General features: G+C 45.2%; 1 protein-coding gene across 1 annotated transcript in view; it reads right to left on the bottom strand.

Annotated features, from left to right (window-relative positions):
- The window catches only part of LOC132580018 (collagen alpha-2(XI) chain-like), an 80,481-nt gene that overhangs the window by 13,249 nt on the left and 43,337 nt on the right, over positions 1-23,895 (bottom strand). The window contains exons 14-21 of the mRNA XM_060250624.1: positions 21,677-21,721; positions 16,859-16,903; positions 16,087-16,140; positions 13,747-13,791; positions 12,857-12,910; positions 10,953-10,997; positions 7,273-7,331; positions 4,952-5,059 (exon numbers count right to left, since the gene is read on the bottom strand). Of these exons, the coding sequence (XP_060106607.1) occupies positions 4,952-5,059; positions 7,273-7,331; positions 10,953-10,997; positions 12,857-12,910; positions 13,747-13,791; positions 16,087-16,140; positions 16,859-16,903; positions 21,677-21,721 (455 nt within the window). The remainder of the gene's footprint in view (positions 1-4,951; positions 5,060-7,272; positions 7,332-10,952; positions 10,998-12,856; positions 12,911-13,746; positions 13,792-16,086; positions 16,141-16,858; positions 16,904-21,676; positions 21,722-23,895) is intronic.

The following is a 23,895-nucleotide window of genomic DNA, read 5'->3' as shown; positions in this document are numbered from 1 at the left end:
ACCTGAGCCAATCTGATGGTGATCATTCCTGGAGTGTCATTGCCTTGAAGAGGAAGGAGGCGGGGAAAGGGAAGTGGATTTGTGTAGCTACCATCCCCTCAAGTATCAGGTGATGGAGGGTCAATGGGCTGCCTCCTGGAATGATATGAAGTTTCTGAGTCTGGCTTGCCTCCTCAATATGAACAACTGACTGCTCTCATGCAGACTGAGATGCTATCAGACCACCTGTCCCAGCTTTTAGGGATCAGCAAATATTTGCTGTTTTGTTTCTTTTTACATTTGTTTGCATTTTCCCCAATGGCTTTGCTATACCATTTTTTTTCACTGTCGTGTACACATCTTGTATGTTTTTTAACATGCTTGCAATCTGCAAGCATTAAATAGGTAGAATGTTTGCTAATTTGTTGACATGCAAATAATGATGAAAATGTGTATACCTGGTGCAAGAAAACAGAACTCTTTAAAAAAAAAAGGTTCAATTTGCACAAGGCAGAAGTGAAATCAAAATGGGCATTTTCAGGGAAGGATCATCTTTTTCAAAACCAAAAAAAGAACAAACCACTTCCATTTAGGGCTTCAGCACAAACCTACCTAAAGCCCAAATGTTCTTTGGTGTTAACATTGGGGGTTCACGCTATACCTGAATGAGGATGCCAAAATGCCTTTGGACTATAGGATGGTGCCACTTTGACTGCTCCTCCATATTTTAAAATAGAAAATAGAAAACTAATTCCTCCAGAGAAAAGTTTTTGATTTACAGATAGTTTTTATGATTAAAACACATTAAGAGCTGTGATTCCCGCAGCAGCAGTCTGAAATCGTGTGGTCTATTCTGCCACCTCATTCTTCTGCATGCATAAACCAGATCTGAGATGGACAGATTGAACATATGCATATTCTTTTTTAAAAATGACTGTTCTTTTGCAAATGGCTATCCAAGTTTCTAAGGTCAGAAATTTGGAAAAGGCAACAGAGGCCGGCAAGGGTTTCTTTCTTTTCTTTGCCTTCCTTTGCATAATTTTTAAAATTAATTTCATGAGGAAATCACCAGTAGGGGGATCTCTAACGCCAGAGTTCCATCCTATGAAAAGGCAGAATGTAGAATGTGTTGAACAGGACACCTGGGACTGAAAAATGAGACCTTTTAAGGTATTAATTAACTTAGTATACTTGTGCCACTTAACAGACGACAGATACAGCATCCTTGTGCATGCCGAGAAGTAAATTAATGAAAAATTCAAGGCCCAAAGGATTCAGCCCCCAGAGGAGGTTCCTGTTAGACTTCTGCATGAATCACTGCTTTGGCCTTGCTGTGGATACGCACTGCACTCATTATTTGAGCTGGGCATACATATGTCACCAGGGCTTTTTATGTAGCAGAACTCCTTTGCATATTAAGCCACATACCCCTGATGTAGCCAATCCTCCTGGAGCTTACAGTAAGCCCTATACTAACAGCCCTGTAAGCTCTTGGAGGATTGGCTACATCAGGGGTGCCTGGCCTAAAATGCAAAGTTCCTGCTATGAAAAAGCCCTGTATGTGTCACAGTCTGTCCTACTGACATTTCACCTTTGATTCCATCATTTTTTCCCCTGTGTCTCTCACGTGTATATCATCTGCCTACTGAAGACTTGCTGGGTCTATCTGTTGAAGTGGACTCTTCTAACCCACAAAAGTGTTTACCACAATTAGGCAGTCTCTAAAATTCCATAAGGCTCTTTTCTTTCCTGGTTTTGCTGCAATGAACCAGACTCAGATTTTTCCTTCTGTTGTGGCTTCTTCTGGAATGCCCTTCCCCTTGTCCTCCACCTGACACCACATTTGCTAGATTTTTTAGCACCACATTTGCTAGATTTTTGGTGCCAGGCTAAAGCTTCTTTCTTTCTTTCCCAAATTAAAGTGGATAAACATCTGTCACATGCTATGTTTTTCTGAAAATATCCTTGGTTTGGGCTCAGGATCACAGAAAGAAGAAGACGACGACTGTAGAGTTATACCCCGCCCTTCTCTCTGAATCACTCAGAGCAGCTTACAATCTCCTATATCTTCTCCTCCCACAACAGACACCCTGTGAGGTGGATGGGGCTGAGAGGGCTCTCATAGCAGCTGCCCTTTCAAGGACAACTCCTGCGATAGCCATGGCTAACCCAAGGCCATTCCAGCAGCTGCCAGTGGAGGTGTGGGGAATCAGACCCTATTCTCCCAGATAGGAGTCTGCACACTTAACCACTACATCAAACTGACTCTCAAAACAAGTGGCTCAGAGCTCCTCCCCACCCCCATTCTCATAACCGCTGGGAACTATTATTTGCCCTGGTAGAGGCTATACAAGTATAATGAAGTAAATAACAGCTCCCGAGGCCCATTTTAGGTTGGGAGAATGGCACCAGTGTTGTGGGGTGTTCCTAAGGCTCTTCTCCCTGGTTCCCATTGAAGTTAAGGTTGCCATTTCCCAGTTCTGGGTGGAGGATCCTCTGCCCTCAAACAGCAAAAGTGATGCCATTGATATGATATCATCACGTCAGGGACATTGCACAACAACACTCTGGGTTTGGGGCAAAGCTCCACGGTTTGATGCCAACTTTACCATACAGTTTTGCCCCAGACCCAGAGTGTTGGCCTGGATGTGATGACATCACTTCTGGGTGATGTGAGCACATCATGCAACATCACCACCCACTCCTGGAATGCCCCTCAAGCCCATCTATTGGCACAACGATCCCACCTGGCAACCCTAATCCAAGTCAAACAGCCACATGCCTAGAAGGACTGAGCACCCACAAGACGCGTATGGCCAAACCTGGAGACATACCCAGGGAAAAGGTAACCTGTAGTTATGCCCTGTTGTACTGAAAGGAAGAAAACCTTTCTTAAAGCCACAGTAAATTCGGACTTGACTGTGCGACTGATCAACAACCACAAATTCACCTAGCCAAATCTGACAGGTGGAAAGAGCTTATCTATCAGTCAGCATTTCACAGATAAAATGCAGAAACAGACTTTCTGGTATCTGCCGAAAGGAACTTTGATTCTTGAAAGCTTATACCCTGAAATCTTGTGGCTCTCCTAAGGTGCTACTGGAATTGTCTCTAGTAGCAATTTTGTAAACATTTCTGAAACAAAGGATGGCTTTGCAAGATCCACATGAGGGATGGAAAAATATGTGCTTTTGTCTTTTCTTGTTTAGAAAACGCTATGCTGGTTCCCTGCCTCGCCCCCCACCCTCTCAATTCCATCAGTTTCTCTTGCTGGTTAAACCAATGCCATAGGGCATAATGGAGTGCCCAATGACACATGGTGGTGGTGGTGGGGAGCATCTGGTGCCTCTCCTAAAAAAAACTGCCCACCAAGCTTCAATGTCACTGGGCACTCCATTATACCCTATGGAGACCAGTCCCCATAGGGTATAATGGAGAATTGATTTGTGGGTATCTGGGGCTTGGGGAGCTGTTTTTTGAGGTAGAGGCACCAAATTTTCAGCATAGTATCTGCTGCCTCTCCTCAAAAAACCCCACCAAGTTTCAAAAAGATTGGACCAGAGGGTCCAATTCTATGAGCCCCCAAAGAAGGTGCCCCCATCCATTATTACCAATGAAGGGAAGGCATTTAAAAGGAGCATGATCCCTTTAAATGTGATGGCCAGAACTCTCTTTGGAGTTCAGTTGCACTAGTCACAACCTTGCTCCTGGCTCCACCCTCAAAGTCTCCTGGCTCCACCCGTGAAGTCTCCAGTTATTTCCTGAGTCAGAACTGGCAACCCTATGTGTGAATTTGTTCATAGTAGTCCCCACTGGCTACTAAAGCCTTCTGATGGGGTCACCCCCAAACACAAGGCACCACAAAGGGTAAGAAAACTGTTAAATGCGTAGCATCCCAAAACAGATTTCTTGAAGACACAGACTCTTGTGCAGCCTTATGGACTAACAAACTCATAGTGGCATAAGGGTGTTGCGTTATGCTACACTTCATCAGATGCCTTAAACCAGGGGTCCCCAACCCCCGGTCCGTGGACCGGTCCAGATCCGTGGCCTGTTAGCAACCAGGTCATGAGTTGTATAATTATTTCATTATATATTACAATGTAGTAATAATAAGAAAAAGACGATGACATTGGATTTATATCCTGCCCTCCACTCAGAATTTCAGAGTATCAGAGTGGCTTACAATCTCCTTTACCTTCCTCCCCCATAACAGGCACCCTCTGAGGTGGGGGGGGGGGGCTGAGAGAGCTTTCCCAGAAGCTGCCGTTTCAAGGACAATTCTGCAAGAGCTATGGCTGACCCAAGGCCATTCAAGCAGCTGCAAGTGGAGGAGTGGGAAATCAAACCCGGTTCTCCCAGATAAGAGTCTGCACACTTAACCAGCACACCAAAATAATAGAAATAAAGTGCACATCTCGAAACCACCAACCACCACCACCACCACCACAGAAAAATTGTCTACCCTGGTGCCAAAAAGGTTGGGGATTGCTGCAACTATAGGTAACAATGGTGTCTCTCTGGATATTTATATATATATATATATATGAATCTCGATATGCGTATTCATCCCAGACAGTTGCATGTGTTTGACAGCATTGTATCTGTCTGTCTGTATTCCCTTTTAAAAATGAACAGACACATTCATGGAAGATAAAGCTATGAATGGCTGCTATCCATAATGGTTAATGTAAAACCCTCATGTTCAGAAGCAGCAACCCTCTGAACACCAGTTCTTTCCTTCTTTCTGAGTTCAGAATATACATATTGATCTCTTTAGCTGAAAACAGGGAAGACAGACATCTTTTTAGATGAAATCATACATCGGACCGACTGGTACATGAAAGTTTCTCTCACACAATAAATCTGTGCCACAAGACTCTGGGTAGGTTTGCTGCAGCAACAAAAGTTCTCCTGCCACTTTGGGATAGATTAAATATACTTTGTTGAGAAAAATAAGACGCTCCCTTACTTCAGGTCCATGAAATCCAGGTAGCCCCTTTGGTCCAGGAAACCCTTGGAAACCAAAGGCCCCTCGAATTCCTGGAGGACCTCTTGTCCCTCGTATGCCTCTGGTACCCTGAAAAAGATGACAAATGCATCACAGAGGAATCTGACCAACCCCAAAATTGATTTCTGAAAAAGCCCATGGGGGGGTCCTAGTTTAGTTTGGGACTGACACCCCTCTAAACTGGAAACTCTGCCTCTAATCCCAGATTTGGTTTACTCTGCAGTGAGAACAAGCACTCTAGACATGATCAATGCACTACTGTTCCACCTAATCCAAGGCTGAACCCAGTAATGGAAGGAGGTTTCATGCATTCTATAATTAATCTTTGCCTTAGTGGGTAGTATGTCATTTCAGGTATGACAGAATATAAAAGAGGATAAATCCAACGTGGTGTCCATGGGCACCATGGTGCCCACCAAGCTTTTCAGAAAGAGGGTAGGGTCATTATGAGGCAGAGCTTGCTATTGGCTGCCCTCTTTCAAATGAAGGGGCTTTACACTCTAGGATCAGGAGGACTGGTAGACACCTGGGCTGTCCATAGTCAGTGTGTGGTTTCATTCCCCCTTCAGGATTTCTTTCTGGCCAACAGGCGCAAGGAGGGAGGTATTCAGTTCAGCTCCATCCCCTGTGGCAGCCATTGTGGGGCAGTATGGAGTTTCTGTTACTTTTGTATCTACACAATTTCAACTGTTCACAGCAGCTGTGTTTTATAATTCACTTCTGAAACTCTCAAAGCTGAAAAGTGGGATAGAACTGCAGCAAAAAAACACAAATCAACCAATAAAATATCTAGCCTCTGAGTATAAAGAGGCTATTTTGTGTGAGAAGATTTCTAAGGAGGTGCTGCTGCTTATGAAAGAAAATCAAGGCAACGAAGATTAAGGATCTAGCTCAGAACAGATCTGTCACTGACAACAGTTGGACAAAATAAGCCTACCTGTCTACAGGTTCAGTAGGGCAATTTATACCACTTTGAACGGCTCCACTTGGCAGCTGTCAGAAGCTTCAAAATGAACTCTGAACAACAAAAATGATCCTTTGGTGCAATACCATCCCACTAACAGGCGGAGGAGTGTAAAGGCAAAACCAGACAGCCTCAGCCCTGTATTTTACCACCCTGGCAGGGACCATGGTTCAAGTGTAGGGTCTCTGGTTCAATCCCTAGCATTGTCAGTTCTACGATTTCAGGTAGGTAGAATTGCCAGCCCCCAGGTCCGGGTGGGGGATCCCCTGCGTTTGGAGGCTTTTCCCCACAACCAGCCAGCTGGCTGGCAAGGAAAACCCCACCCCCAAACACCAACGTCCCTGACACAATGACATCATGCAGAAGTGGCGTCATTATGCTGGGGATGTCATGCAGGGACACTCTGGTTTGAAGGCAAAACTCTGTGGTTTGAGGGCAATTTTACCGTAGAGTTTTGCCCTCAAACCAGAGCATCCTGGCACCTGGTTTTTTTGGCCACTGTGTGACACAGATTGTTGAACTGGATGGGCCATTGGCCTGATCCAACATGGCTTCTCTTATGTTCTTATCCCCGTGTGATGACCTCACTTCTGTGTGACATCATCATGTCAGTGACATTGCTGTTTGGGGGCAGAGACCCATCATCCTCCTGGAAGGCTCCCTCCCTCCCCTGCTGGTGAGAGGTAAGGACCAGGCAACCCTAATGGTAGGAGTGGTTGGGAAAGATCCCTCGTTGCATGAGTCCAAGGTTATTGATTCTACCGGCAACATAAGAAGTTGCCTTATGCTGATTCATACTGTTCAGGTTGGTCCAGCTCAGTATCTTTTACTTTGACTGGCTGCTAGTCCCTGAGCTGCATGGACCTGAATGGTCCAAATTGGCAAAAGGCAGCTTTCTGTATTGCTGGGAAGAATCCATGCCTGACTGGTAGAGCATCTGCTTTGGTTGCAGAAGATCCCTGATTCAGTTGCTGGCATCTCTAGATAGACAGCCTCAGGAGCAGGTTTGGGGGATGTTGTTTCTCCTCCTGAGATCCTCAAGAGCCATTGCTGAGATACAGGGATCCGATAAGGCATCGTTTGATAAGGCAGTTTTTAATAAGGCAGCTTCCTATGTTCAACTATGCATCCAAGAGTTTCGTACCACAAAAAGAACACGGGGAGAACCATTTTTCCCTGTTAAAACCGCAATTGTTTTAATCCTACCTGGACTGCAAATACCATTTCAAAACCACATTTTCAAACAAAACACTTGAACACCACAAACAGAAAATACGTTACGATTCAGTCTACCACATCCCTAACCATTAAATGCTACCATACCTGGTCACCTTTGATTCCGGGATCCCCTTTAGGCCCCTCTGGACCTCTGCTGCCCTGGAAGGTTAAGAAGAAAGAATGCAAGGGGGGGATATTGAATCCTTGTCTCACTCAAGCTGCCTTGATAATAAAAACAGGGAGAGAGTATATCCTCTTTAAAAATGTTATATATCCAAGATGCCTATATATTTGAATTATATAACGACAAATAAAGCAGTAATAAAAAAGAAGAAAGAATGCAGAACTTGGGAAGGCAATGTTATTAGGACTCATCAGAGTCGGAAACCATTTTAAATTGCCTTCTCTCTACATAGCTCATTGGGTTTTAACCAAGTCATTCTGATGTGTTCAGCTTCTGAGTTTGTTTTGTTTTCTGCACACTTATTAGAATGAACTTTGTCAGAGCACTACTATTTTGAGTCACTAGTCCCTTCTGTTTTGAACAGATAAAAGGAAGTACTTCTTCACCCAAAGGGTGATTAACATGTGGAATTCACTGCCACAGGAGGTGGTGGCGGCCACAAGCATAGCCACCTTCAAGAGGAGGTTAAATAAAAATATGGAGCAGAGGTCCATCAGTGGCTATTAGCCACAGTGTGTGTGTGTGTATATATATATATATATATATTTGGCCGCTGTGTGACACAGAATGTTGGACTGGATGGGCCATTGGCCTGATCTAACATGGCTTCTCTTATGTTCTTATGAACAACTAGTTCTTCCAATAAGAATTATGACCTGATTAGATCTAACTGCCACCAGATGCAGTGAGGCTACTCATTTAGATGGCTTTAATAGTGGATTTGATTCATTTTATGAAGGCCAAGTGGGGAACCCAGAGACTTGCGAAGGGTGTGGGAGGATTTCCCCAGAGCCTGGTGGGACTCCAGGCCCCACCACCTACCACTGAGCACAGCTGCTGGCATCTTCATCCACCATACCTGGGTTGCCAAGCGCCCGGTCCAGGGTTCCCCTGCCCAGGAGGTTTCCAACTCACCAGCCCACATTGAGCCAGCAGGGGGAGCCTCTCCCTACATCGCTGGTGCAATGACATCACCCAGAAGTGACATCATTGCACCAGCGACATCACACACCTGCCACTCTAGGCATTTCCAGGGAAACTCTATGGTTTTTTTCCCCTGGACACTTTAGCTATTTGGGAAGGAAAACTCTATGGTACAATAGGTACTTCTGGGTGACATCACTGTGCATGAAAGTCCCCTTCCGGAGAAGACAGGGGACTTGGTAACTCTAGGGCCCACAGAAGTTGCCAGTATCTTCTGCTGCTGGGCCTAAAACAGCTGCTGGAGTCCTTGTCTGCCCTGGCTGACAGGCCTGATGTGACTGCTAGTATCCATGGCTGCTGGAGTCCTTGTCTGCCCTGGCTGACAGGCCGGATGTGACTGCTAGTATCCATGGCTGCCTGATGTGACTGCTAGTATCCATGGCTCTTCCAAGTTTGCAGAAAAATTTGTTTAGCATCAGTGTAGCCTCAATCCTCAGATTTAGGTATCCACTGAGGGGGTCACACATGGCTATTAGCAGGGCTTTTTTTGAGCATGAATGCACAGGAACAATTCCAGCTTGCTTGGCATCAGGGGGTGCGGCCTAATATGCCAATGAGTTCCTGCTGGGCTTTTTCTGCCAGAAAAGCCCTGGCTAGTAGTATGCAGATAGGTTCATTAATAGCTATTAGTAATGAAGCTGAATGGAAACACCACGTTCATGTTTAGGGGTAGTGTATTTCTGAATACCAATTGTTGGGGATGAAGGGAGAATCAGCAGAGGAAGGTTTGGCCTCCAAGACCTGCTTGTACACCTTCTAAGTCTATCAAGTTGGCCATTGTAGGGAAAGAGGATGCTGGACAAAATGGATCTTTAGTCTATTGATATATTCTTATCACAGTTGGGATCAGCTGCAGGATGAACTGGGACCCTTTGGAGTGGAGGTGCTATGGGGCAATTCTGTCCCAAGTCACTTTACAGTTCGACCCCACCTCCTTTACTTTTTTCTGGCAGAGAAAAGAGTCTCAGCTCCATTCTGCCTGGCCAACAGCCAGACTCTGGCCTTATCAACACAGCCCCTCTAGCGTTTTCCTGAGACACTTTATACCACTTTACATCGATCCACTTGGCAGCTGCTGGCAGCCTCAGGAAGATCTCTGAGCCACAAAAACTCTCCTTTGTTTCAATACAGCCCAACTGCAAAGGAGATTAGTGGCACAACGAAACCCCACCCAGTCCTGTGTTTTACCACCATGACAGGGAACATGCTTAGAGTCCCAGGTGCAATCCCTTTCAGCCGTAAATTGTGCCTTAAGCACTCTGCTATGCTAGCCTAGCTTTTTGTTGTTCAGTCGCACAGTCAAGTCTGACTCTTTGCGACCCCATGGACAAAGTCACGCCAGGCCCTCTGTCTTCTACCATCCTCCAAAGAGATCTCTTGTCCTTCCCATTCTATCATTTTCCTCTATTGCTTTGCATTGTTCCTTCAGGAAGGCCTCCTCCTCTCTCCTTGCTGTTCTCTGGAAATCTGCATTCAGTTGGGTGAATCTTTCCTTTTCACCTTTGCCTTTCGCTTTCCTTCTTTCCTCAGCTATTGCTATTTGTAAAGCCTCATCAGACAGCCACTCTGCTTTATTCCATTTCTTTTTCTTTGGGATGGTGCTGATTGCTGCCTTCTGTACAATGTCACGAACCTCCATCCAAAGATCTTCAGGCACTCTGTCTATCAACTCTAGTTCCTTAAACCTATTCTTCACCTCCACTGTATATTCATAAGGGATGTGATCAAGGTCAAACCTGAATGGCCTAATGGTTTCCCCATTTTTCTTCAGTTTAAGCCTGAATTTTGCAATGAGTAGCTCGTGATCTGAGCTGCAGTTAGCTCCAGGTCTTGTTTTTGCTGACTGTAAGGAGCTTCTCCATCTTTGACTGCAGAGTATATAATCAATCTGATTTCTGTGTTGCCCATCAGGTGATGTCCATGTGTAGAGTAGCCTAGCTATGGGTTGATGGAAATATACGTTTAAATTCAGAGGCTTGGAGTTTGCATAAAGGAGTCAGAGATGATTGCTTATCAAAAGCAATTACTTATTACTAGAAAACATCAGGATAGGGTACTTGGGATAAATAAAAACATAACTCAGTTTACCAGCTAGTCTAACTATGTCTGTCCTCTCCATGGCTACATTATACGACCCTTTGTCTAACTTCTTGTTCCCAGAAAGCAGTTGCAAACAGGAATAACACAATTCAGCTTGCATATAAGAGCAAAGCATTTCACACCTAACATCCTTTCTGACCAATGTTGTGTTTGTATGTTTCCCGGGCTTCGAAGACTCGGATCACAATTGAGTTTAGGTTACAATACATCACTTCCTCTATCAGGTAAACAGTTATCTCTATAATGCCTGAAATGTGCATAGCTTGTATTCCAACATGGGTCAATTATGAAACGGCTACTTTAAAGAATGTACAGTCTGGTCTACAGATGAAGCAGTACATTGCAGCAGAATGCTGAGGAAACCAGAATGGACTGAAATCACTTCAGGCTGTGAGTCACTTTATTTTGTGTGTGAAAACCCTAATCTGTACACTAGGCCTATGCCTCCTAGAAGGCAAGGTTTGACTACCTCTGCTGGGTTGAGCCCCCTGTGTGCAAGCAAAGAGACTTACTTGGTCTCCAGGAGGTCCTTGTAGGCCTGGCATGCCCGTCACACCCTTGGAGAGTGACAAAATTGGTTAATGAGCAAGGTTCTAGAAAACATATATATAATCTCAACTCTGCTTCCCACCTAGCCAGAGATCTATCTTTTTGTCAAGAGGTACAATGAAGTCCTTGAATTTCACAATGAGCAAGTAAGAAGGAACATGTCACCCTCCCCTGTTCTGTGGGGAAGTGTGTGCATGTGGGGGGGGGGGAGTGCAGTGCCCCAGAGGGATGTCAAGATCGATGGCCAACAGCCTAAACAAATAGTTAGCATGTGCAAGGAGCAATTTATTCCAGTGAGTGAGGCAAGATCATTTCTCAGCCTCAAGAGCCTGTCACATTTGGGCTTTGATCTGCCAAGGCAGAAGAAAAGAAACAGAAGCTGAGGAAGAAATGGCAGAGACGTGCCCTCCCCACTCCACCCCCACCTCTGGAGTATTCTCCAAGAATCTGACCTGAACTGAAATATCCCCAGATGCTATAGGGGTGCGAGTGACTGCCTCAAAAAGGGAAAGTTTTGCTTTTATCTGACACACGTGCACATATGCTGCGAAGTTATGCAGAGCAATTGAGCCAACTGGGATTGCAGCCCTGGAGGGGGGCGACTGGAAAAAGGTAGACAACAGCTTTCCTAGTGAGTTAAGATGGATTGCTGCTCAGCAGTGACCATCCCACTTTTCGCTTCTGGGTAACAGATTTTGGAAGTTTTCATACTGCTTCCAAAATCTGTTTGACCACAGACAACAGTGGCATAACATATATGCATGAAGGGAAGCCAGAAACCATTTCTAGTACTCTTAATTTTACAGGGCTTTTTTTGTAGCAGGAACTCTTTTGCATATTAGGCCACACACCCCTGATGTAGCCAATCCTCCAAGAGCTTATAGGACTCTTAGTACAGGGCCTACTGTAAGCTCCAAAAGAATTGGCTATATCAGGGGTATGTGGCCTCATATGCAGAGGAGTCCCTGCCAGAAAAAAAAGCCCTGCTCTTAAAAGCTATTCCAGAGGGGCTGTCATGTTTAGTTTTCTGCTACCAAATAAACAGTAGTCCCGTGGTACCTTAAAGACTAACCAAATGTATTCCAGCATAGGCATTTGCAGGGCTTTTTTTTAGCAGGAACATACAGGATGCAGTTCTGGCTGGCTTGGCATCAGGGGGTGTGGCCTAATATGCAAATGAGTTCCTGGAATTTGGAGAATTTTGGGGGAAAGCCCTGGGCATTTGTGAATCAGAGCCCACTTCATCAGATGCGGTGGAATGTATGCCCATTTGGTCAAGGTTTTAATATCTATCACAGGAAGCAAGCACTGACTCACAAAAGCATATGCTGAAATAAATCTGCTTAGTGTTTGGGGTTTAATGACAAATTTAAAAACTATGGCTTGTCTCTAGCCTCTGTTGCATTCTAGTACTTTCTGGGAGGATTTACTAGTGCCAGTCTAGGTCACTGATAACGTATCCCAGCCCTTGTACCTCTTGAATGCTCCAGATCTTTAACTTTCAGCTGACATGGGAGGAAAGTAAGTTCCTAGCCCTCCAGGAGAGCCAAGATATGTCACCTCTGATGTAATTTTAAAATTGAGGTCTAAACCCTTTTTTTTTTCAAATTAGATAATATTTGTAATTCAGCTTCTCTATGTAACCTCACAATATTGCTTATCATATGCATGTAGTTTGATCTGTTTCTAACCCATTCATTTCAATGTACATTTTTGCATATAAAATGCAAGTATATAAAAGTATGTATAACATAAAGTGTACTGGTTATTTTTTCGTATTTCCGTTTTTTTCCTCCCTCAAACTTTCATAGTGATAGGAAGGCCTGTCACAAACATGCCCCCCCCCCATCAAGATTCTGGTACTCACCACTACACCTTCCTGTCCACGTGTTCCTCTAAGACCAGGAAGCCCACTGGCTCCCTGAAAGAATACAAAAGAAGCCTTCTGTCAAGGCCAGTGCATCTTGAGAGTGTAGGTAATTGAGCAAGGGAAGTATAGCTTTGACCATCTGAGTGTGTGCCTAGAAAGAGGCTCAACCCCAGAGACAATGCCTGAGAAACCCAAGTAGATCCTGCTGGTTCCTTATGTCATCAGAATACAACCAAGGCGATAGTTGCAATCCCTCATTCTCGCCATCAGCAGCAAAGGCATCATGATACACAGCACAGAGCAGACCAACAGCTTCTTCCTCTAACAAGCTCTTCTAGAGATCCACTGTAGTAGAGTGGTTAGATTGCCAGAGTAGGACATGGCAGATGTGGGATCCAGTCCCCAATCAGTCCGACATCACTTTCAGGAAAACATGGAAGCGATGTCAGTCCTGTCTAGGAATCACCAAGAACTCTATGGTTTTACCCAGAGGTGACATCAGAACATCTCCAGTAGTACCCCATGCCCCTCCTCCCCTGTCTCCCACGGGTTTCTAGGTGTTGCCTGGCAGCCCTAGCCACATCCCATGTGTGCTCAGACTGCATGCCAGAAATCCATCGCCATTGGCTGACCATTCAAACTAAGTGCACACACCACCTTTGAATGGGTAGCAGCAGTTTAAATGGGATGCAGAGCTTGTGCAAAGTTGCACAGGAAAGCATGTGTATACTGGGCCTCTACAGCACAAGGCGCCCTATTTCAGAGCCAGAGGCCTGGGCATTATGGTTCATTTGTTTCTTTTTATCGCTTAAGTTCTGCCTAGGACAGATTTCCTAATGAAGAAAAGAAATCCAATTAGAATGCAAGAAAAGAGAAACTGGTCTTACCGAGTCACCTTTGGTGCCAGGGGATCCTTCTTTTCCAACAGGACCCTAGAGAGATAACAAGTTGCTTAAATCTGGGAGTTAGGAGAGAACTCCTGAAGTCAGATATTGCCTGGTGGACACACAGGTCAATCATTGGTTCCCTGTGCCTCCTGCTGTCCACATGCCTGAACCACAGGCAGTTTGAACCAGGAGGCCAACACCATCCTCCCTCCCCATCAGAAATATTATGAGACTTGATACTGAATATTCTTATCCTCCAAAGAGCACCATCTCAGCTATGCTGAAGAAACCAACCCTACCACCACTCGTGAGGGTTGCAGGTGGTGTCCAGGGTCAGAGGAGACTCCCTGCGCCATGGCAGGGGAGGAGAACTAAGAACACCTCAAAGAGTGGATGAGATGTCTCCTGCTCCATCCCACCAGCCCTCACAGCTGCCCCAGATGCCCGAGACTCAACCAGGAGCGGCAGAGAGATGGGAGACTGAAGCAACAATGGCCCAAGCAATCTGGAAGCTGGGGAAGGGAATTGAGACTCCCCAGACTACAGCAGCCAAAGCCCAAGCTTTAATTAATTAATTATCATACGGCATTGTGTGTAGAATAGCCAGGAGATCTAGGATTCTCCGATAGCCGTTCTAGCTCTTTCTTTAGCTTTACACACTAGTTGGCTCCAAGCTAGACTTGTTTTAAGCTGAGACATTTCAGAGGTAGTTTGCCATTGCCTGCCTCTGCGTTGCAGCCCTGGTATTCCTTGGAGGTTGCCATTCCAAGTACTAGCCAGGGCTGATTTTTCTTAGCTTCCAGGATCTGAAGGGATTGAACTAGCTTGGGCTATCCAGGTCAGGGAACAGGCTGGAGATAAAAGGAGCCAGAGGGCATGTAACCAAGAAGGGGAATAAAAGGAGGTCCTGGGAAATGAACCAGGGAGGAAAAAGGACTGGTGATCCTGTGCTGCAAGAGGGTCATGTCCAGTCAGGGAGCAGAAGGAGCAAGGTGACGCAATCCCCTTAACTCCCATTCTGAGGCCTGGGGACCTCCCTCCGATAAGCAAGATTGCAGAAGGTTACAGGGTGAACAGAGGCAGCCTCACAGGTAGGCTTCCCAACCCTCCCGCTCTGGCGGGAGTCCCCTGGGTTTGCAGCCTCATCTCCCGGTCTTCAAGAAGTGGGAAGCGGGGGGTGGGGGGTGGAGGGGGGGGAGAACATACCTGTAGGCTTCATTATAGAGCTCCTGAGCCGTTTGTAAAATGTCTGCCCCTTTAAGGCTGGGCAGGGAGCAGGAAGGGCTTGGGAGAACAGCCCCGCCCTTTCTTTTGCTTTCACTTTCACAGCAAGAGTTCTCCGGAAGAAGATCTGGTAAGTGTGTGTGTGTGTGTGTGTGTGTGTGAGAGAGAGGGAGGGGGCAGGGGATTCCCTGGTTTGGAGGCCCTCCCCCCTTTTAGAAAGCGTGTGGGGGGGAGGGAAATGTCTACTGGGCATTCTATTATTCCCTATGGAGAACGATTCCCATAGGGAATAATAGGGAATTCATCCATTGGTATTGGGGGCTCTGGGGGGGCTATTTTTTGAGGTAGAGGCACCAAATTTTTAGTATAACATCTAGTGCCTCTCCCCAAAATACCCCCCAAGTTTCAAAACGATTGGACCAGAGGGTCCAATTCTATGAGCCCCAAAAGATGGTGCCCCTATACTTCATTATTTCCTATGGAAGAAAGGAATTTTAAAAGGTGTGCTGTCCCTTTAAATGTGATGGCCAGAACTCCCTTGGAGTTCAATTATACTTGTCACATCCTTGTTCTTGGCTCCACCCCCAATGTCTCCTGGCTCCACCCCCAAAGTCCCCAGATTTTTCTTTAATTGGACTTGGCAACCCTACTCACAGGTGCAGTTATTAGCTCTGGGTTGGGAAATACCTGGAGCTCTTGGGAATGGAGCCTGAAGAGGGTGGGATTTGGGGAGGGGTGGGACTTCAGTGGGGTACAGTGCCGTAGAGTCCACCTTCCCAAGCAGCCATTTTCTCCAGGTGATGATCAAAATAACTGGAACCAGTGTAATCAATGGGAATAACAGAAAAACCACCGGATGCAACAAAATTTACACAGAAACGTTTCTATGTAAATTTCATTGCTTCCGGTGGTTTTTCTGTTATTTCCATTTCCAGGTGAGCTGATCTCTGTCACTTGAAGATCAGTTGTAATCCCAGGAGATCTCCGGCCAGACTCTAGCTGCAGGCTCTATAAATCCATGTTCTCTGTAGGCCCAGTCCCCTGGGAAGTTATCCTATATGCTCATTGAAATTGACGAGAGCTGGTGAAAGAACCCTGCCCGCATGAGCTTCTGACCTGTGATCCAGTAAGGCCTGGGGGTCCACGCCTCCCTTGCAATCCTTGCGGGCCCTAGGAGAAGAGGGGGAAATCCCCAAATGGGGAATGAAAGCAGAAAGCTGTTTGCATTACGTTAGAGGCAATGTAAGAGTCAGACTACATGTTGCTTTTTACATGAATTTGCTGCAGAGGGGTTGCAGCCATAAAACAGGCAGACAGGCCTGCTTCTAACGGGGACTGTAGCATGATGGGTGGAGGAGGTCTCACCATCAAGGACACAAATTCTGACATATTAATACCCTTGTGATGTTGTTCCCTCCAGTTGAACCCTAAAAGGTGACAGCCATATAACTGAACTTATTATTCTTTTCATCTGTTCTATGTTTGTTAGTGTTATAGTTGATGTTTGTTAAATGTTATATATGTTATTATTCTAATAAAAATTTAAAATTGAAAAAAAAAACAAAAAAACATCTTCATTATTCTGAATGCTAATTTACTGCCCACTTTCTATAGGTAAGATTGTTGTTTCTGTTTCCATGCCATTCTGTCTAAGGAAGTGTGCTTGGCACACAAAAGCTCACACCCTGAATAAAACTTTGTTGGCCTTAAAGGGGTCATTGCACTCTAACTTGAGTCAGTTATTACACTTACTGTAATTTTGTTCTTAGCACCATGGCAGGGACACAATTTGGATTTTCTGTTTCTGAATTGGAACCATCTTCTGCTGACAACTGAGCACAGGTACCACCCCTCCTTCCACCTGAAAATACCACCAAAGTGTACATACCTGAGGACCTCGAGGCCCCCGCAACCCTGGAGGCCCCATTTCTCCCTAAAGAGAGCAAAAAAAAAAAGTATCTCTGAGACACAGACCAATTTCCCACTCGCCTTACGCTGCTCTCACGTTCCTCTTCTCAGTGGGGCTTCCATCTGATTTCACACTATCTGCCCTGGAGTTGCTACTAGCTTCGACTTTTTCATTCAACTAATAAAAACTGGTTTTTAGAGGTTTCTGTTTGCCATGCGAAAAAGCCAAAGCTAGTAGCACCCCTGGGGCAGATAGTGTAAAATTGGATGGAAGCCCCGCTGAGAAGAGGAACGTGAGAGCGGCGTAAGGTGAGTAGGAAATCGATCACACTTGCTTTAACCTCTTCCAAGTGGGGTATTTTGGGTCTACAGTGGAAGCACATACTCTGCCTCTGTGCCCTGGAAGAAGCAGGTAACACGGCTGATTATGCCCTGCCCCCAAATCTCTCAATTTCTTTTCAAAAAGAAGTGAGAACATATTTTAGTCACCATGGCTATTAGCCATTGCTCAGCTTATCCTCCATGAATCTATCTAATCCCCCTTCAAAACCGTTTATCCCTGTGGCCATCACTACAACCTCTGGCAACAAATTCCACATTTTAATCACTCTCTGTGTAAAGCAGTATTTCTTTTTGTCCTTCCTGAGCCTACTGTCCACCAGCGTCATTGGATGTCTTCATGTTCTAGTATTTTAGCCTTTCCACTTTTAACTACATGTTCATGCTTGCCTGCAATTTTTATATTTAATTTGTAGCATTTGGAAATTACACTACATATTTCTTTAATTTCAGCAGTGGCAAGAAGCGCTCTTTCCAAATCATAAGAACATAAGAGAAGCCATGTTGGATCAGGCCAACGGCCCATCCAGTCCAACACTCTGTATCACACAGTGACCAAAAAACCCAGGCGCCCTGGTTTTCAAATCAAAAGACTTGAGGACTTTGTTTTGGCTTTCAAAATAAAAATCAAACAAGAACTTGGTTCTCGAGGCACAGCTAGCCAAATTTATTTTTTCCCCTGTTATGGCATGCTCACTTTAAAAGAAAAGGTCTCCAGTTCTATTCTCACACATGAGTGCAAAAATAGGCTTTATATGTGTTTGCCTTTCTGATGCAGCTGGGGCTCTTCTTTTGCTCTCTACAGCATGGCAGTCTGGGAAAAATGTATAAACAGGTTATTTTTTTCTTGAGCCTTGAGGCATTGCCGTTTCTTCATCATACCTTAGAAAAATTGACACAATAGGTTTTTTTTTTTTAAAAAAAAAGAGCTCTGAATACACACAGAGATGGAGTTAGCTGCTGTTTGCCGAGACAAATGTGACATGAAAGTTCTATGAATGGATTTCCACATTATTGTTATTTTTTCATTTCAGAACTTCAATGGAGTCTCTGAGTTTCATTGGCACAGCAGCACAAGAGGCAAGTCATAAACATTTGAAGCTGCCTTTTACCAAGTCATATCATTGGTCTGTAAAGGCTCAGAATCATCCGCCACTTTGACTAGCAACAGCTTTACAATGTCTCAGGCAGGTTAGAACTTTTCCTAACACCTGCTGAGATTCTTTAATGCATGGAATGAAACCTGTGACCAGGGATTAAGAACATAAGAAGAGTCCTGGCTGGATCAGACCAATGGTCCATCTAGTCCAGCAGCCTGTCTCACACAGTGGCCAACTAGTTCCTCTGGACAGCCAACATAGAGGTCGAGGTCTTCCCCTGATGTTGCCTTCTGGCTCTGGGATTCAGAGGATTAGTCTCTCTGAATGTTTCCCTTAGTCATTGTGACTAGTGGTCATTGATAAATTTATCCTCCATGAATCTCTCTAATCCCCCTTCAAAGCTGTTTGTTCCTGTGGCCATCACTACACCGTCTGGCCATGAATTCCACATTTTAATCGCTCTCTGTGTAAAGCAGTATTTCTTTTGTCCTTCCTGAACTTACTGCCCGACAGCTTCATTGGATGCCCTCGTATTCTCGCATTTTGGGAGAGGGAGAAAAAGTTATTTGTCAACCATCTTCACCCCATGCATGATTTCATTAATCTCTATCATGTCCCCCCCTTAGTTGTCTCTTTTCTAAATTGGAAAGTCCCAAACTCTTCAGCCTTTCCTCACAGGGATGGTGCTCCAAACCCCTAGATACCTTGGCTGCCCTCCTCTGTACCTTTTAATTGAGTATAATTAAAAATATGAAATTTGATCCCAGAGGATGCAGTGATGGCCACAGGCACAGACACCTTTAAAAGGAGATCAGATAGAATTCATAGACAATGCACCTGTCAGTGGCTACTAGCTATGTGGTGACTAAAACAGAACCTCCACATTTAGAGGCAGTAAACCTCTGTAAACCAGTGCCAGGAGGCAACATCAGGAGAAGACCTCAGCATCTATGCCTCGTTGGCCACTGTGTGAGACAGGATGCTGTGCTAGATGGGCCCACTGGTCTGATCCAGCAGGGCTCTTCTTATGTTTTTAATTACAAAATATAATCAGTTGCTGTTTGCTGCAGTTTTCAGTTCTTTCCCATTTTCTTCTTCCCCTGCAAACTGCCAATGTACTTGTGTGAACTGATGGAATACTACAAAAAAAAAAGGAAGCTTGGTGTGATTGTACATATGATGACACCATGATTCTACCTTGTGTAGTATTTTACTGACTTACAGCAGTGAATGTATGCATTTAGTAAAACACCATGCACAAAAAGAGTCTTGATGTGTTGCAATCACACACTTCCATTCTTGCAGTCCATTATTAAGCATTCTCTTAATGTACACATGAGAATTGGTAATATGGGGATGAGAAGACAGAAATTAAAGCTATATAGAATTTAGAAATAAAAATGGGAAGACAGAGGGGAGAGAGAGAGAAATTGATTTTGCTTTTAAAGTGGAAACAATGCACGTATGTATGTATGTATGTTAATGGAGAATGGTTGTTCAAGGAGCAGCAATGAACGCTTCCATATGTCTCCAGCTTAAAAAAAAAGGCTTATAACTTTTTAAAAGGCCACTAAACCTTTTTAAAAGGTCCTATTAATTTTTAAAAGCTGTTTTATTGGTTTCCCCTTCTCTTAAGGCTGCCACAGAGGATGGGATGTATTAAGGGTATGCACCTGATCCAAAGAAAGGCAGGAATAATGACATTCCCTACTTGAAGTTGGCACCAAAATTTCACCTAAACCCAAATTTGAAATGAATCTTGGGGGTTGATCATTAAGTAAAATTTGAAATGAATCTTGGGGGTTGATCATTAAGTAAAACACTTGAAAGAAGAGGTTAGTCAAGTCTGAACAAACATCTCAGGGAGGATTCAGATATCTCTTTGTGTCCCTGAATATTTTAGTCTCACCTGGGAACCGTTGACTCCTTGCAGTCCCGCTAGGCCTGGCTGCCCTGGCACACCCTGTAAAATAAAAGCCAACTCAGCTACAATTGCATTTGCTGGTAAAGGTGCCATAAATGACATAAGCAAAATTTCAGGTACATTGCGGGGAAGGATCCTGCTAGGTGAAATTACGATTGGGCATTTGACTGGTCCAAGTGTTGTCAATTGATAAGTTCAAATATTGATCAAGAATTCCAACTCTCCATGTATTTCTACAGTCTACATGCTTTATTTCAGTTGCCAGTTCTTTGACCTATTACTGTTTTTCGAAAGTTCAATCCTTAATGGGGCATTATACAGGACAAAGTAGCAGATCCCCCAGACATGGTACATTCTGGTTGCTGCAACAAGCAACATGGAGTCCTGGGCAGCCTGACTGTTTCCTGTCCTGTTTTCAAGATGCCTACAGTAGGTGGTCAACTGGTCAGCATGCCAACCCAAGGTGGGGGCCAGTTTTTGGACATTTGAGGGCTTATCTTTCAAATCAAAGAACTATTCAGATGTCTTCCTTGCTGACTTTGAACTACTGTAGGCATAACTAAGGGTGATGGTTGGAGATCTCCTGGGATTATGATGGATCTCCAGGTGATAAACAAGCAATAGACAGCAATTCACCTGGAGAAAATAGCTCCTTTGGAAGGTGGACTCTGTGGCATTATACCCTGCTGAGGTCCCTCCTCTCCCCGAATCCCACTTTTTCCAGGCTTCATCTCCAAAGTCTCCAGGTATTTCCCAAACAGGAGCTGGCAACCCTAGCCTAACTATATGTTACACTATCTGCATGTTGCACCCAGGTTTGCCACACCATATTCAATCAGATGCACCTTGTTTGTTCCATGCTCAGAATTCAATTCCTAGTCAATCGAGGGTCTGCTTCAGACTGGGGCCATAATACTGCACAAAAGTGGAAGCTTAAGCCTCCTTATGGCGTTCTCCTGACCAGCTGCTATTTGTCCCAGTAGGGAATCCTACATGTAGTACATATTAACTTTCCCCACTCGGGCAAATAGTAGCTGTTGAGGGCATTCAAAGCATTCAGAGCACAAGCTTAACCCCCTTTTCCCATGTACTATAGGTCCAGAGTCATCTAATCTAGCCCCCTGCACAATGTAGGGCATTCACATATACCTCCCCTCGCCACCCCTCCATGACCTCTGCTCCATGCCCAGAAGATGGCAAAAACCTCTCCAGGATCCCTGACAAACTAGCCTGGAGAAAAACTGCTTCCTGACCCCAAAGTGGCAAAAAGCATTTCCCTGGGCATACAAGAAAGGACTACAAGAACTAAGCACTGATGCAACCTTTCCCGCCCCACTACACCATGTGGAGGATAATGTAACATGTAGTTAGGCACCAAGACTCTAGAGCCCTTCTAGCACTTGCTACCTATCAATGAAATGTAGAGTGCACTTACCATTGGCCCTGCTGGTCCCGAACAGCCCATGGAGCCAGGATCTCCCTGCAGAGGAATTAAACAGGATACATGAGACATCAGCACCTTAAGGTTAGGTTTGAACCTTTACTTCATCAATTGTGGACAGAGCAGCCAATGAAAACTGAGATGGACCGTGCCAAGGGCCATATAGATATTTATAACATCATTCGCAGGCCATAAAAAAATTATCAACTTAAAAAAACAGTGTTCCGCCAAGGGAGAATGATTCAGGCCGGCAAAATTAATACAAATAATTGTTTTTCTATTTGAAGTCATGTGGGGAGAGCCTAATTTGGCACACACACACACCAGAGCCGGATCTAGGGGGGGCAGAGGGAGGTGCTTGCCCCCGGCGCCACTGGAGGGGGGATGCCAAATTGGGTATGGAGTCCATTCCATTCTATGGATCCATAAGGTAGAATGGGCCCATAAGGGGGCACCATTTTTTTAATTTTGCCCCCCCTCAAAAAACATGTAAATCCGGTCCTCACACACACACACGGCCCACTGACCTAGGCAAATGCATAGGTCCAGGGGTTTTTTTGTAGAAAAAGCCCAGCAGGAACTCAGTAGCATATTAGACCACATCCCCTAATATTAGCATATTAGGGCACACACTCATTAGCATATTAGGCCACACTATCTGGGATAATCAAGTGCGAACTGAACTGTGACAGTAACTTTTCCAGGCCCTGCAGCAATTCTGGCTAGCCAGCCAGGCCCCAGGGAGGCTGCCGCACAGTACATCTGGGCCCTGTGATCCCTGCCTGGCCCTGGGGAGGCTGCTGCACAGTGTGGCTGGGCCCCATTATCCTCGCTAGCCAGCCAGGCCCCAGGGAGGCTGCCGCACAGTACATCTGGGCCCTGTGATCCCTGCCTGGCCCTGGGGAGGCTGCTGCACAGCGTAGCTGGGCCCCACAATCCTCGCTGGCCAGCCAGGCCCCAGGGAGGCTGCCACATGGCTCGGTTCAGCCCAGCAATACTCGAGGGCCGCATCAAGTGACCTCAAGGGCCGCATACAGCCCTCGGGACAGAAGTTCCCCACTCCTGCTCTACACAGACATACACAAGGTTGTTTTTTTTTGTAGCAGAAACTCCTATGCATATTAGGCCATACACTCCTGTTGTAGCCAATTTTCTAAGAGCTTACAGGGCTCTTAATACAAGGCCTACTGTAAACCCCAGGAGAACTGGCTACATCAGGGGGTCATGGCCTAATATACAAAGGAGTTCCTGCTACAAAAAAAGCCCTGGACATACACACCCCAAAATATCACCAAAACGTCTTAGGCAGCGCATCAGAAGAAACTAAAAAGAGGGCTGGTGAAATTTAGAAAGAAAAAGGTGATGGGGCATGGCAGAATTTTTTTTAAATGATGCATGCCGGAAAGAAAGTGGACTGAGAGAACTTTCCCCTTTGTTTTCTGTAATATTTAAACTCTGGTCAGTTTGGTGTAGTAGTTAAGGAGTGGTTAAGGAGAGCCAGTTTGGTGTAGTGGTTAAGTGTGCGGACTCTTATCTGGGAGAACCGGGTTTGATTCCCCACTCCTCCACTTGCACCTGCTGGAATGGCCTTGGATCAGCCATAGCTCTGGCAGAGGTTGTCCTTGAAAGGGCAGCTGCTGTGAGAGCCCTCTCCAGCCCCACCCACCTCACAGGGTGTCTGTTGTGGGGGAGGAAGATAAAGGAGATTGTGAGCCGCTCTGAGACTCTTCGGAGTGGAGGACGGGATATAAATCCAATATCTTCTAGATACAGGCCAGACTATATGGAACGTATTTAATTTTTAGAACTGAATGATGTTCGGATAGCCGCTTGTTTAGACTGCTTCAAAGGAGGATCAGTCAAATTCACTGGCAGGGAGACCCATCAACAGCCAAGTGACTTTCATAACCATGGTCAACATACCACTGCATAATACTTGCTGAGGGATAAAAGCAGGAGGCGGTGATTGCCTTCATGCCTTGTTTGTGGCTTCCCCATGCTTTGGCTGGCCAGTTTTGGCAACAGGAGGCTGGAGTAGATGAACTTTTGGTCTTACGCTCTTATGACTATCAGCAGCAAAATAAATTTTGCAAAACAAGAGAAAACACACAAATGGGCTTCATTTGAATCTAAGCCACAGCAGTCAGCCTTTGCAAAACTGAGCCGCGCTACACATAAATGACATGTTGCTGTATAACGACAGCCTGATTGAC

Source organism: Heteronotia binoei, chromosome 12 (assembly GCF_032191835.1).
Source record: "Heteronotia binoei isolate CCM8104 ecotype False Entrance Well chromosome 12, APGP_CSIRO_Hbin_v1, whole genome shotgun sequence".
Classification (NCBI taxonomy): Eukaryota; Metazoa; Chordata; class Lepidosauria; order Squamata; family Gekkonidae; genus Heteronotia; species Heteronotia binoei.
Note: the sequence above shows the minus strand (reverse complement) of the source record. Positions and strands in the feature narration are given on the sequence as shown.